At 34.4% G+C, this 15975-nt stretch overlaps 2 protein-coding genes across 6 annotated transcripts in view; one reads left to right on the forward strand and one right to left on the reverse strand.

Moving 5' to 3' along the window:
* Positions 1 to 493: 493 nt before the first annotated feature.
* LOC105446299 (anaphase-promoting complex subunit 15-like) lies at positions 494 to 5044 on the forward strand. The gene is made up of 4 exons (XM_011682921.2): positions 494 to 660; positions 2616 to 2675; positions 3288 to 3401; positions 4420 to 5044. Exons 1-4 carry the CDS (start codon positions 541 to 543, stop codon positions 4471 to 4473), a joined length of 348 nt encoding a protein of 115 aa, XP_011681223.1. The 5' UTR covers positions 494 to 540; the 3' UTR covers positions 4474 to 5044.
* A 1065-nt stretch (positions 5045 to 6109) lies between these two features.
* Positions 6110 to 15975, reverse strand: part of LOC752157 (MYCBP-associated protein) — a 46764-nt gene continuing 36898 nt past the window's right edge. For all 5 annotated transcript variants that reach the window (XM_030985707.1, XM_030985688.1, XM_030985695.1 and 2 more), the window contains exons 13-20: positions 15809 to 15955; positions 15043 to 15156; positions 14212 to 14333; positions 13149 to 13258; positions 12216 to 12245; positions 8733 to 8824; positions 8125 to 8361; positions 6110 to 7593 (exon numbers count right to left, since the gene is read on the reverse strand). In XM_030985707.1, coding sequence (XP_030841567.1) covers positions 7486 to 7593; positions 8125 to 8361; positions 8733 to 8824; positions 12216 to 12245; positions 13149 to 13258; positions 14212 to 14333; positions 15043 to 15156; positions 15809 to 15955 — 960 coding nt within the window. In that variant the 3' untranslated portion in view covers positions 6110 to 7485. The remainder of the gene's footprint in view (positions 7594 to 8124; positions 8362 to 8732; positions 8825 to 12215; positions 12246 to 13148; positions 13259 to 14211; positions 14334 to 15042; positions 15157 to 15808; positions 15956 to 15975) is intronic.

The following is a 15975-nucleotide window of genomic DNA, read 5'->3' on the forward strand; positions in this document are numbered from 1 at the left end:
GGAGAAAACAGAAATTAATGATATTTTTGTACCCGACAAACTGGAGAGTGATCTGCAACTACATTACAATTCAAAGACCAAACAGGCAATTTTTGATTCGCATATATTTCATAATTTAAACATTCATAACTCTCTTATTATTGGTCCAATTTATTTCAAGCTTTCGCCATTCTTTTCTTTTTCTGCTTTCATACAAATGAATTTATTGCAAGGGTTAAATTTCCCTTTATATCGAACTTTATCGCCTCCCGCATTCTGTCCTCCACTTTTTATATTTCTAAATTATTCCCCCCCCCCCAAAAAACAAAACAAAACAAAACAACAACACCAACAACAAACAAACAACAACATGCAACCGGATTATTATCTATTCCGTGTTTATATCACTTTGCAACTGTCACACATCCTGAACAAAATTATTTCAGAGCAAAAATTTATTGAAGAAGCTCGATCGAGCCCATGGCCCATTGAAGAAACGGGGAATACTGGAAGAGCGCCATCTCGCGGTGATGTACGGTGGCGAAAACGAAATCGAAGAAAATGTCTTCTATATTTCCATCTTTACTCCCACAGCTGTCAAATCCATTGTGGTTCGATGTGGAAAAACCCTTTGAAGACGAGGCAGAATTGGCAGAAGAGGAAAGAAAGCATCAGAGTTGGGTAAGAGGCTAATATTCACTAAAAATGGGAGACAGTGCAAGATACCTTTTGAAATTACAGTCCCATACGCTGGAGATGATGTTTGTTGAAGTTTGAAATAATCACACTGAAGCTTCAGTCCAGTTCAGAAGTTTTCTGTTGAAATGAAACTAAACCATTAAAGGGAAAGTCCACCCCCAAAATAAGTTTGTTTCGATAGAGGCAGAATAATAAGAAAATCAGGTGAGTGAAAGTTTGAGCAAATTCTGAATGAAAATAAGAAAGTTATGAATTATTGAAGTTGTGATCAATCAAATACAAATTGGCAACTCTGTGACTTATTATACGAGCTCTCCTTCATTTGATTTGTGCATAATATTCCATAAAGTCATGTTTTCTTCGTTATTAATGACGGAATATATATTTGTTCCTTGCAGGGGGAGTATAGAAACATATTTGCAATTATTATATTTAGGGTGCATGTATGGTTGAAATTTTTCTTGAGGGAAAATGAAAATTTTAGATTTTTTTAGTACTGAGCAAATAGAAGTTGAGCTCGCATGATACGTCATAGAGTTGCCAATTTGTGTTTGATTGATCACAACTTCAAAAATCCTAACTTCCTTATTTTTAATCGGAATTTGCTCAAACTTTCACTGACTTGTTTCTCTCATTTTTCTACTCCTATTAAAACTAACTTAATTTCAGGGTGGACTTCCCCTTTAAGAACTAATCTCAGTTGTGTAATGACATGTTTGTGAGAAATATATATACTCGTTATTATGATTAAAGCTATTAATGTACGAGTCAAACATGTCTAAATTCTGAACTGGACATTTTATAATTGTTGAAATGAAATTGTTGCTCCTTCTTTCTTGCACTTGCAAGTTGCATGTTGTCACCAGTTTTGTGAAAAAGATACTTGCTGAACTATTGATGAGGGCTGTGGGGTCCGTTTAATTAGATCACTCTCTCTCTCTCTTGTAAATTAAAAACTTGCACAAGATGTTTTCATCAATGGTGTAAACGTGTAATCAATAATTGAATAGGGGGCCCGATTACTTCTGATTTAAAAAAAAAATCTACGATGAAGATAAAACCACTGAAGATCATATGGCAATTCCAATAAAATAGGGGCGCTTGTTCAAAAGCCTATCCAAAATTTGACCCGTAACTCCGGCGTATCATACCCAAAGGCCAAAATGAAGTAGTCTAAATACATGTCCAAATAGAATTCATGAGTTAAAAGTTGTTATGTTTATTACCTGTTTCATGTCAATTTTCTTGTTATTTTTGTAGTATTTTTCGGTTAAACATTGATATTAGTATACACTTTTTCACAGGTTTCATGGCAAACTGCTGCACAAGTGCTTACCGATGGTGGGTTGCGGGCACGGGCGGGCGTGCGCCTGTGTGAAGTTATCTACCATAATGTCTCGGATCCTCATAATGGTAGATAACTTCACACAGGCGCGCGCCCACCCGCAACCCACCATCGGTATGCACTTGTATTGTGCAGCGGTTTGCCGTGAAACCTGTGAAAAAGTGTATACTAATATCAATGTTTAACCGAAAAATACTACAAAAATAACAAGAAAATTTACACGAAACAGGTAATAAACATAACAAATTTTAACTCATGATCTTTATTTGGACATTTAATGAATATTTACTTCATTTTGGGTATGTTTAAGTAGGGTATCTCCACGCCGGAGTTACGGGTCAAATTTTGGATAGGCTTCTGAACAAACCCAAAATAGGTGCCTACCATAAATAATAATGATAATAGCATAATAGTCCACTCCAAATAAAGGGCTTAAATTTGATCAGATTTTGGCAATCAAATACTAAACATCTGAATACTTGGGATTATTGTTTAAATTTGATGTTGTAAACAATATTTGTTGATGTTTAATGATTTTTCTTGCCATTGAAATTCAAATGATATCAATTACCAAAATCCTTTTCCTCTTCAGCTTCAGAGCATTGTTGAGAAAGATCAAGATGTGATCCCTATTGGAAAAACAGCATCTGAGGTAAGTATATAAAATCATTTGATTTATGGTAGACCTACTCCTGGCCTACCACCCCCCCCCCAAAAAAAAAGGATGATAACAAAAGGAGGGGAAAAGGATTATATATCAGATCATGCTCTCAAAGTATGTAAAGTAAAAAGACAGTCAATGTTTATTTTTGTTGTGCGAAATTTCTGGAGGAAGTAACTTGTTGATATTGAAAGTAATCTAAAAGTGGTTACTTGAATAATGCGGATGAGAAATTGTGTAAAAATACTTTACTGTAGGTATAATTATACTTCAACTTTTTTTTAATGGATCTTGTGCTCTCCTCTGTCTTAAATGATTATGTATATGCATGTCTAGAATGATTTCTAATTGTGTGAATCAAATCATGAAAACTTCTGAATATAGAGTAGCTTTTTGCCGTAATTGTCAAAATTATCTATGCACTTTATTCCTCCACCATCTTTTCCTTTGTTATTCTGAAGAAGAGGATTATTCTTGACTATATGTTGATCAGATATCCCTTTTTAATCTCTCTTTCTCTCCCCCTTTTCTCTCTTTCTCCCCCCCCCCCCTCTCTCTCTCTCTCTCTCTCCTCCCCCCTCTCCCTCTCTCTTTCTGTCTCAGACATATGATGAAGAGGAAGATGAAGGTGACATTGAGTCTGAAGAGGAATCAGAAGAAGCGGAAGATCCTGAAGCTGAAGAGATGAATGACTATGACCAGGAGTCACCAGAAGAGGTTAGTCAAACATACAGAAAACTTTCATTCTCGGGATAATCATAACATGCAGTTTTAGGATCTACCAAACCTTAAAATTAAGATGGTAAGTAGGGACTCTGGCTATACATTGTCACCTATCTTCACCCTGGTGATCTCGAGGCAGCAGATCGCAAGAATCTGTGAGCGGATAATCGCTTGACAACTAAATTGTAAGGTTTGTAGAAGCTTCAACTTCATGATAAGTTGGTCAATGTGTCTAATAAATTCCTGGTATCCACATGACTTTTTAAAAAAGTTAGTGTCATGGCAGCAAACAAGTTTTAAAGTGTCAACAGAACCATAATACTTTTTTTTAAAGGTTTATCTTTACAACAAATTAATACATGATCATCAAGTGTCACTCTTGCATTGACAGTCAAGTTGAATGCCTTCATCTGAACTGATATAATTTATCAAGCACATTACAAGAAAGCTGGTGGTTCCTTTAGAAATACGTGGATGTAGAGTACTTGTTGAGGGCTTTGTGGCAATTCGTATGGCACATTGAAAACATAATTTCTTAACTAAACAGTATGTGTGTAAAAAACAAGCAATTCATGACTGCATAAGGTTGTTGGCAATGTTCAAAAGTAATATCAGTAACATTGAATGCTGTATTATAAGGGGCTTTTGAAAGGATGATTTCTTGAAACAGTACTTTCTCTCTTGGTCTAGGAAGAGATGAAAGGATGTTGGTTGATCTAAAGTGTTGTGCTTTTTCATTAGCCAACATTATATTGAGTACCTCATTTCGGTGTCCATAACGAATATCAATGTAAAAACTCATTTAGAAATCATGCTTTCAAGAGAAGAGCTGTAATTACTAAAGTATAGGAAAGAAGGGAGAGAACTTTGGGTATGTTTTCTAAATCCTCATTTTTTTGTTCTCTTTTATCAAGTTTCTAGTGTATGAATCATATAACCGTACAAGTAATTTCATTTTGTAGTCAAAGAAATTTAGTAATATTCAAAATATTTTCTTGTTGTAACATTGCAGGTTGAAATGGACATGAATAATGAGGAGGACATATGGGTGGGACTACAGGAGTGACCAACAATACCAATGTGACTGATGTTCTGCGCTTACTTCATTGCTGTGTTAACTACACAAAGCAGTATTAACAGTTTCAAGAAGTATGGGAGAGATGGAATGCTTCACCCTTCCATGCTGTGGGCGTCAAATCTCGCCCCAAAGTATGATAATCTACCAGTGTATTTGGTTGATTACCATTGGTTGGTTGATTTTTGTTTTTCCTGACTGCTATTAAAGAAAGCATGTATATGCTTGTAAGTAAGCAACCAAGGGACCGAGGGACTTGGTAATGAGGATTAATGCCTTACCAAAGGGCATGAGGGCATTGACTTAGTTTTGAACTTGGTACCACCGCTCTACCACTGAGCCATCGTGCCTTCTTTGGACAAAAATTGCTATAATTTACTTCCTAGAACAGAAAAAGTACCCTCAGTCCCTCACCGTAAAGCTTATCCCCATGGAATGTAGTATGTCCAATTTGATAATGCAACAGCCATTGATAGTCAAAATTGAAAGCTTGTTTATTTTTTGACAAATATGCAGAACTGTTCATCACAAAAGCAGACCTGCCAACCAGTACGATTTAGTCGTATTTCGTACGATTTTTAGAAGCAAATACGACAGTACGATTTTCAAAAAAAAAAAAAAAAAGATTTTTAAAAATTTTTTTTTATTTTTTTTTTAAAATATTTTTTTTGGGTGTTTTTGTTTGTGTGTGTGCCATATTCAATGGCAAAATGTCCATTCTGTCCTGTAAAGTATCCTACAAGCATCTCACATCGGCAATTTGGGGATGTTCATTGGTTCATCGAACTCGACAGTCATGACGAAATCATGCATATTCAACCCATGATCCATAAAAAAAATTCTTCCTGTATGTAGGAACTGTAAGAGGCATTGATCCGCATAACAGTCCGTGTTTATTTTTAAGAATACAACTTTTATCAGTAAAATACAACTGTTGGGAATAAAGAATACAGTTTTTGAACTCCAGAGGTTGGCAGGTCTGCAAAAGGGGTTTAACGGGAAGTCCACCCTGATATCAAGTTTGGTTTAATATAAGCAGAAAGATGAGAGAAACAATTTAGTGAAAGTTTGAGCAATATCGGATTAAGAATAGGAAAGTTATGAATTTTTTAAGTTGTCCTCAGTGAAACACAAATTGGCAATACTGTGATGTATCTTGCAAGCTCCTCTCCAATCTGATCTGTACAGACAATTTCATAAATTTTTAATTTCATGACGGAAAAGATTTGTTTCATACATGGGTTTTATAAAAACATATTTGCAATAATTATATTTAGATCTTTCTTACCAGTATTTTTAATCGATTTTGGCTCAAACTTTCACTGACCTCTTTCTCTCATTTTTCTGCTTCTATTATGGGAATTTCTTACTGTAAGGGCATTGAAATTTACAAGTTGAATTAAGGAGGAAAACAGTTGTCTGGATAGTAGAGGTATCATACATGTATTTATATACAGTGACTTGGTTGTGTGCTAAATTTGCTGTACAGAATTAATAGAAAATAAAGGAGGGACCTGTTTTTGTTACTCTTGATTCTAGTGCTGTTCATTATTAACAAATAAATTAATAAATTGATAAAAAATTTAAAAAATTCAAGACACAGAAATCATTGAAACAGATACAAAAATCACACTTTGGACGGAACTCTGTAATTTATTCAGAAAATTATCCAATACAAGGCGAAGTTTGTCAAGGTGATTGTGAACATGAATACAATTAGAACAGCATTTGCAAATGTGTCACTATTATTATGTTGTATAGAAATTATTTTTTGTAATAAAATTGAGACTGAAACTACATTATTGCTTCCTCTATTTCCTTCTTATATTAAATGACAATGAATATCAGAATGGATACTGCACAAGCATAGAAATACGTGTATACAGTAATCACAGGAATGGAAACCAATTTTTTTTAAGCTTAGCTGCCTGAAATATCTCGCTTGATGAGAAAGATGGAACAAGTTATATTGTGAAATATTGCTGTTATCTTAAAAAACGTGTTTGCGTAAATATTCTTCATAATGTGTTCATTTTTCTTGAACGAAAGGTAATCTTTTAAATTCTGGTAATGAAGCTTTGTAATAAGTCTTTTCTGATTTATTTCTAGCCAGGGGGTATGTCTGGACTGTTGAATTGAAACATAGATAGAACGGCATCTGAAAAGCACATATACGAATTTGGATTTTTAATATGGGTGTATTTCTTAGCAGATAAGATGGATTAGAAGAAAAATTGACCTCTCTTGATGATCTCTAGTACACCTCTAGTAATATCACTGGGTAGGAATGTGAATTTCACTGTATTCTCTGAAAATTTAACTTGTGCTATTACCAGAACTGAAGAACAATTAAGTGTAATCACAATATACCTTTAAACTGTCACATAAATAGAATCATCTGCGAATTGCAATATCCTTTCTAAGGTAAAATCTGTTTCATAACAAATAGCAATATGGGGCCAGTTTCTCGAAAGCGTTGTAAGCCCAAGTTTGTGGACATACATGTATTCTATAACATGCATTTCAATGGGATGTCCATGAAGTTAGACTTATGACGGCTTGGAGAAACAGCCCCATGGTTCATAACAGAAAAATGGGCAGTAGGTACATATTGGCCTGGCTCGGTACTGACATTACTGCCCACATATTCTAAGTTCTTTTCTGTGGAATAGCATTTTAGTTATTTAAATAAATAGATAATTAATTGTAACTTGACTTTCACAAAACTTGCTGTTACAAGAATTATGTGTGATATATCCCTTTAGGTGACTAGAAGAGAAACACTCTACAAAGCATGTTTTGATACAAGGCCCTGGTTTCATAGGTAATAATAATAATTTTGTAGTGTTAAATAAAAGATTAATACACATATAAATATATCTTGAACTCTCAACATTTTATACACTGCATATTGCATATACAATTTGTTAATATGAATGTCCGTGAGATCCACAGTAGAATGATACAGAAATGTTAGAAGTCTTCTCTTTCTCTTTGGTCTGATCACATTTTCTGCATAAGTTGCTGCATCAGAGCATTATCTTGTTTCTCTTTGATGTCTTCAAACAATGCAGTCATCTTATCCACCGTCTCTGACAGTAGAGCATATACCTGTAAGATGAGATAAAGGGAGAAGAGGAAAAAATAGTTTAAATGTTAGATACACAAATTAATTAACTAATTAATAAATAAATGAACAAAAAATAAACGAATACTATACAAATAAATTGTCTAAGATAGCAGTAACACTGATTCCTTTACAATCGTTTAAAAGATCTCACTGTTTATCTACTGATTTTCAGTTGGGGATTAATGAAAAAGAAATCATTTGCTTCACAAGGTTCATTACAGAAAAGAAGAAAAACTATCATTTTTGTGGAATTTCATATGGATCCCCCTTTTTTTTTGGGGGGGGGGGGGTCTAAGATGTCAATTATCTGTGTTATTTTAAAGTCACCAATATCATATCAAGACAAGGCGATTTCTCTCAATGTAGGACTTTCCAAAAATCGACCTTACCACATCAAATGTACATGCTATTATATTTCAATGTGCTACCTGATTAATAACAAAACAAATGCACTGTTTTATATCCTGACACTTTGAAGCATGTTAATCCAATCAACACTTCCCATCACTCACCTGTATGTAGAGTTTGTTCTTATACTTGGCATCCATGATGGGATCCCCCGTCACTGAGACATGTACCTTCTCCATGGAGCCGCTACTAGGGGTACGGGCTCGCCCCCTTCTCTCCCCTCCTGACGGAGTCTTCTTCTCTCTATCTTTAGTAGGTGTGGCCGGACTGGGAGCAGATTTCTTGCCCTTACCCGGTGTTTTATCTCCTCCCTTACTCTTTGGTCTGTCTTTTTCTTTGTCCTACATACCAAGATGAGAAGGAATATTCATCTTGCCAGCTTACAGTGCTCTTGCAAATTTGCCAAAAGCTACAAATAGATGCAATCCATTGGCATTATGTATTCCTGATTTCACAGTTTTGCAAATGTAGTGTATTAGTAAGGATCAATTTTAGTTGTAATCATTTACTGTAATTCACATTTTGGTTCCTCAAATCACAGAAAACATGACTGTTGTCTATCAATTTAACATTTGAATAATCATCAATAAATATTTCATAAAGTCTTTATCTTTTCCCTTTCTGTGAAGAAAAGGAATATACTACTGAGATATGGGTGAATTTTTTTTGTTTTATCAGGCAAAGATTCCAAACATGATAACATCATACTTACATCTTTCTTCCCTTTCTTGCCATCTTTTTTATCCTTCTTCCCTCCAGGAGTTTCTTCTTCTTTCGGTTCTTTCTTTCTTTTCTTGAGTTCACCTGTAACAAAATATATATATGATTTCTTACAATCAGTCACTGCTTATATATCCCATCTACCATGAAAAATCTGCTGCTCTCTTCCTTAGAATTGAAAGAAGATTTCAATTGTTTATTGGGATGTTATGTGAATGTGCTAATGAGTTGACAAGATTGATAAGTTTATAATTGCAAGTAATGAGCAAAAGATTCCTGATCTATGAAACATGTCAGTGGCAGGATCGGTTGATGGCACATAAAACAACTGAAATGGAAGAACGGACCTTGTTACAAGGTTGTGTTTTCTCTGAGATCATAATGGTGAACTCTGTACTTTCTGGTTGATGAATGGAAGTACATGCAATTAATTTTTTGTTTGCACATACATGTATACACATACCCCAAATAGTTTGGCAGCCTAGTTTGAAGTGACTAAATAGTGAATAAAACAAATGCCTAAACAATGATGGAATGACATCTGTATGGTACAGAACATAACTGAAATTGGTGATGAAGGTTACACAATAAAACAATACACAATACGATTCTGAAAGCAATGATCGTACAATGAATATGAATATATTTGTCAAGCTAAACCATTTAAGATAGCTATCCATTTTAGTGTAAACTGGTCGAGACGTAAGCAAATCAAGTACTCAAATAGATTCGTACTCAACCGTTTGTTTCGTTCATGCTATTAGTTTGCTAAATAGCCCTCAGACACGAATCATGCAGCATATATAACGTGCTTTAACAAATTCACCAAAACATGCTGATAATTTAATCATTAATTGTTAGCATACACATCAGAAAACATACATGCAAGGCCAACAGAAATCACAGTATTAATACTGACGAGGCCACCCTGGGTGAACAAGACATTATTATCATTAGTATTATCATTATTATTATTACTATTATTATTCAGGGGTGATAGTGAGCACTAAAAAAAAAATAGGTTTTTTGATTTCCCATCAGCCACGCCCCCTTGAGTAAAACAAAAAAAAGAGGATTCGCGGGGAAAAAATGGCATCTAACAACATTCCCCCCTTTCGAGTAAGAAAATTGGGGGAAAAATAGGGCAAAATAGGGAAGAATAGAGAAAATAGGAGGAAGATGGGGAAAATCAGGATAAAATAGGGAAGAAAAAAAAATTGGTAAAAAAAAAAAAAAAAAAAAAAAAAAAAAATCTGATTTTTTTTTTTTTTTTTTTTTTTTTAATCTGGAAGAAAAAAAAATTGGGAAAAAATCGGGAAACCGATTTAAATCGGGTTTTTATCAGGCCTGTTATCTTTATTATTAATATTATCATTATCATTATTACTATCATTTATTAGTGTTATTATCATTATTACCATCAGTATTATCATTATTTTTATTTTTTTTATTATTATCATTATCGTTATCGTTATCGTTATCGTTATCGTTATCGTTATCATTATCATTATTATTATTATTATTATCATTATTATTATTAGAGTGTAGCATAAGTGGTATTAGTGGGTGACACCACTACCCCAGACATAAATTTCATCCTACTATATTGCTGGCTAAGTAGTCGACACATGGTATCTTCATTATATTACTGTGAAGCTAACTATACTTAATACCGGCAACACTCCAATCCTTCTCTCTTTGAAAAAAACCCAATAACAGTTAGACATGAGAGAAAACTCTGAGATGGCCACAAGGCTATTATCATTAACACCAATGGTCTAATAACATCTTGATTTATCTTTTTGATCAAACGAGTATGTGATATCTTTTAATTGTACTTTTACAATTTGTATGACCCATAAGGACCTTAACTAGAAACAAATCATTTGGTAACTGTTTGTTTAGAGCTTTACCATAAGATTTATAACAGATTTCACAACATGCTCGTAGTCAAATAGAATAGTGTGCATTGGTCTTCAATGACACAAATCCATTTAATATGATGCCTTGTTTTATGTTTGAATTGACGTTTTTATGAAGGGATATGAGGAGAGGGAAGATGAGTATGGAAGATGAGAGGACTTACTTTTCTTATAACGTCGAGGACCTGGGTGTGTGTGAGTGAGTGAGGTGGGACCATTATAAGTGAGCCAAGCAGCCAAGCAGTGCCAAGCAACATTAAATCGTGTGTGTTTAAACAAGACAATACAAGCAAGCGTGCAAAATAAAACAAGTTGTGGTAAAAATAAACATGCAATATCAAATCAGGGGGTTATAAATATGTCCATATTATAAAAATGAGTTGTGTCTCTGACTTTGAAAATGAATATCATTCAAAATGATTTGATTGAATTCCATATTTTGACACACCAATAATATGATGTTTTATTTTTAATTCACCTCCATTTGAATTTCATAATTATCTAACGACTTGTTAATTATTTACTTTGTTATTGATTAAGATTCATCTTTGAAAATTAATAATTCAATTTCAAAACAAGATTAGTGCATTATTGTTACCATTAGACTTTGCACACACATACCAGAATAAAACATTTTCACAAAGTGCATTCAACTACTGGTATGTGCAACAAATATGTACACTAATTTCAGTTAACGTTGCATGCAAATATCTGACGCAGGTTAATTTCATTGACAAACAGTGCATCATGCAAATCAAACACTTTGTATCTTAGTTTCCCATTACCGTGTTAATTCGACCTCTATTCTTTCTCGACATAAAAACACTTCAAAGTGGTATTTCTTATATTATTCTCAGATAAAATAATAACCAAAGCTTACATTCAAATGAAAATAAAATGGATACCAATACATAACTTTGTCATATAGAGCACATGCACTACCAGCTTACAATGTAAGTGGCCTAAAGCACCTATCTTCATATTTTTTTCCTTTCAAATGTGGTGTATAAGGATCAATCTATTGATATGCAGTGGGCTAGTTTTTTGAGACTTTCTGGTTTCTAAAAAAAATTGCCCCTTTGTTCAATTGTTCAATAAAAAAATAGATTTCCTAAATTTTTTCCACAACTTTTGAAATAATTCTACAACTAGGGGCCTGGTCTGAAAAACTCTGAAATACAACTTTGTAAAATGGAATAAATCCAGTAAACAATCACTATACACAAAGATCCATTAAAAAGGGTACCGAACAGTGTTTGAAAAAATTACGAGAGCAATTCTTTAAAAAAATAAATTTTATGTAGCCCCGAAAATTATGTTAAAAACAGATGTAATCAAAAGCTAATGAATTTTACAAATCAGAGGGTACATATTCCTTTTCCTTCACAAAATGATCACAATGAATGATATAAATTTGAACATACAATGAAAATGACATTGACACAGTCTAATCATCCAAACACTGTTAAGGTACCCATCTTTCAATGCACCTGAATTTAATCAACCATGCACAACAACGATATTAAAATGAATAAATAGAGAACTAATCATACCTCCTCTGAGAGCATCATTTGCTGCAAGAACTGAAAAGAAAATATATATAAATTTGGTTACTAGGTAGATAGATGATAATATATCAAAGGCTGATTTATACAAATATAAGTATGTATCATTGTGTTATAAAGTTGATTATTACCCGTATCAGACATCTGAGCTGGTCATTTACAAAACCGTATTGCCCTAGTTTTCACTAGCAGTGGGAACGGAGGGGTATATTCTTTGTATTTTCCTTGGTCTCCTTGCTCGCATAGACTTTGCGTAAAGAGACGAGTGAAAATATACCTTGGTATTTTCCACGGTCTGGCATCCGGGCATCTTGTATTGACCGCGCCGTATTTTGTCATTTTCATTGCGCATCTATTATGCGTACGAGAACCTGCGCACTTTGCGCGCACTCTATTGTGACGTAATAATCACACCAAATGCACACTGTTTGCAGTGTATCAAACATTTTCGTCAAGCACTGGATGCACACTACTGATTTGACAAAGTTTGTTCAGTTCTTTGAGATTGTCATGGTGGATTTTTGTATTTGCTCTAGATGTCTGATTTGGATAACAATAAAAATATTGACTGGCTTTACTTTCGGGGGATATAAGAAATATTGACCGCGCTAAGACCATATTGCCCTCGTCTTTCGACTCGGGGCAATATGATCTGAGTTTGGTCAATATTTCTGATACACCCCTCAAGGCCAGTCAATATTATATAATTATAGGGATTGCTAAAGGTTATGAATTTGATAAATACTGGAAAATATTCTATTATTATATTCTATTTTATTTTTTTGCCTGCCTTCTTCCTTTAGCTTTTTCTTAAAATGTCTGATTTTGGCTAACTGTTCATTATTGCGATATACTCTGATGAGTGCAAGATGAAAAGCTTCAATTTTGTTATACCAATCAGCTCTTCGACTATATACTTACTTTCGGCTGTGTCTGGTAGTTCTTCTACCTTCTCCGGTATACCCATGTTGACTCTAATAGTGTTCGCTTGGGTTACTATGTTATCCACATTCTCCATCATGAGATTGTACCTGAAAAGATAACACACAAATCTGATCACTACATGATATGCTCCTTGATATTAGAATATCACTACTACCCTAGTGACCTTGGGGAACAGCTCTTACTTTCCCAAGTTGATTCGTGTGATGTAAAAGATTAGTAATATAGCAAAGCAGGAGAAGTGTTACCCATCTGCAGCTCCTGCCAGGCACAATATGAAGACTGATTTTGCAAATCAGATAAAGCGTACATTAGTTTTACAAGTAAATCTCAACAGCCCAACAAATAATCTTTTTTTTTTACTTCTAAACCTTGTCATTATATACCTTAAAGCCCCACTATATTACTTGTAGCTACTTGCTATTTCTACATAGAAAACAATGGCTAAGCGGTGCCCGTTGGTCAATTGACAGCTGAGTTGATGAGATAGCCACCTTCAGTGACCATGCTGGGTGGTCTAATCCCCCTGGCCAAACTAGTACAGACAGGCATTAAGGTATATAAAAGTGTTTTACATATCTATAAGTGTTGAGATGCTCATTTTTAGTTCATGAACACAATAACATTATTGATATATACTCCTGCAGAGTTGACGATGATTATACATTGAGTGCTATACTAATGCTACTTTGTACATCTCATGTTGTATGAGCGCAAAGGGTGGAAAGTAGAGTGAATTCAACAGAACATGATTCCTGATATCGATGACTACATTTTATGCTACTTACGCTACCGTCTGTACATCTCATGTTGTATGGGTGTAAAGGGAGGAAAATAGAGTGACGTAACAGCTTGGTTCATTCTGTTTAAAAGAACATGATTCCTGATATCGATGACTACATTTCATGCTACTTACGCTACTCTGTACATCTCATGTTGTATGGGTGTAAAGGGAGGAAAATAGAGTTACGTAACAGCTTGGTTCATTCTGTTTAAAAGGACATGATTCCTAATATCGATGACTACATTTCATGCTACTTACGCTACTCTGTACATCTCATGTTGTATGGGTGTAAAGGGAGGGAAGTAGAGTGACGTAACAGCTTGGTTCATTCTGTTTAACAGATCTTCTCTCATCTCTTCATCTTCTATGGCTAAGAACTCCTACAAACAGTAAAGAAAAGACAAATTATCTCAAGTCAAACATACCTCTTTAAGGCTTTAAAGCTTTTCATTTGATATCTTCAAAGGCTGGTATCTCTTTTTTTGTAAAATACATATTTTAAGCTTTATCTTTAAAGGGATTGAGTAACTTTGTCTCAGATTCTGAAACAATCATGGATTTAGCTCATGCTGCAATCATAATTATAAACCTTTAGGTCAGTCAGGAATTCCATGACTTTTACAAGCCAATCGCCTGCATGTCTAATTATCAAGATATCTACGATTGGAACTAGAAATTTCAGAATTTGTTTTCCTAATGGCTTTTATAACACTACAGTCTATTGGGTATGGTAAAACCGGTCACTCAAAGATTTTTACTTTTTGAGGTACTTCATGATCATTTTGAAGTGCAATTTTTAAAGGCTTCAATATTTACACCATATCACAGACGCTGCTGATAACACGTAGGGCCATGCATCTCAAATTTAACATTGTTAAACGATGCCTTTAAGACCCAAATCATCCTTGAGGAACTGTTCCATATCTTGTTCAGGATATATGTATTCACTGACAACCAGAACGGCATTACCTCATACAGGCACTCAAGAGATGGTGTAACACATCCCTTCCCAAACCATCTATGATACTAAACCAAAAATATATACCTTCCCATGCAGCCCTTCACCATCCTTCCCACACCCCTACATACCCGTTTCATCTTGGAGACATCCAGATCCCACTCCTTGTCCTCTCTCTCCTCTTCATCAAACTGCTCCACATGAAGCTGCTTCAGCTGACTCACCACCTCATTGGCAAAATGCATCTGAGATGGGGGGAAATGCACAATAGTTTCAAGAAATGAAATATGTAAAACATGAAATGGCAATTGCAATTTCCATAATTATAAAATATTTGATGTACAGATTTGATGATTAAATGCTAAGCTCTTGGTTACCCCAATATTTTTAGCACTATCTGCAAATATTATTGAAGGGAACCAAAACCATCTTACTAAGTTACTTATATTGTAAAGTTTAACAGATTTGAATAAAATCAGTGAAAATTTGAACAAAATCTTGTCACTAACTTGTCACTAGAGGGCCATATTTAATTTAGTAACATCAATTATGGACAACTGTCCATGCCTTTCGTACTTCAAATTTCATGTTTTTCCTTTTTTCTTATGATTGAGTTAATCTAATCTTTTTTTAAAATCTGCACTGATTTTATTCAAATTTAGACTTTACAATAAAAGTAACTTAGCATGAAAGTTTTGGTTCCCTTTAACTTTAATTGGCTACTCCAACGAAATATCCAAAATCAATGTAGGTTGTGTCGTCTCCCTAGATATAATAACACATGTAACAATACTAAAACACCTAGCGCATCACAGTGTGACAAATATGGTTGCTACACAAAAAGAAAATATTATTATCCTTTGATTACATTCATGAATTGCTTTAGACTCGACTTACCCCGGGATTAAGTCTCTCAAATGTCTCTTCATCGGTGATGTAGGCATCTATGGGTGAGTGGGCCCTCTCAGGTGTACGGATACCGTCTACCAACTCTTCTAAGATACGACGCACGGCTACCTGAGCCTGCTTGGCAAACAGCTCCTCCTGAACGATGAAAGAATACG

The sequence above is a fragment of the Strongylocentrotus purpuratus genome, unplaced genomic scaffold, assembly GCF_000002235.5.
Source record: "Strongylocentrotus purpuratus isolate Spur 01 unplaced genomic scaffold, Spur_5.0 spur5_contig_836, whole genome shotgun sequence".
NCBI classification, from domain to species: domain Eukaryota; kingdom Metazoa; phylum Echinodermata; class Echinoidea; order Camarodonta; family Strongylocentrotidae; genus Strongylocentrotus; species Strongylocentrotus purpuratus.

What these genes read in the sequence shown, in the direction of transcription:
- LOC105446299 (XM_011682921.2), top strand. Translation starts at nt 541, where the DNA reads ATGTCTTCTATATTTCCATCTTTACTCCCACAGCTGTCAAATCCATTG. An exon ending in TTGGAAAAACAGCATCTGAG is followed by an intron (nt 2,676 to 3,287) that starts GTAAGTATATAA and finishes TTTCTGTCTCAG; the next exon opens with ACATATGATGAAGAGGAAGA. An exon ending in ACCAGGAGTCACCAGAAGAG is followed by an intron (nt 3,402 to 4,419) that starts GTTAGTCAAACA and finishes GTAACATTGCAG; the next exon opens with GTTGAAATGGACATGAATAA.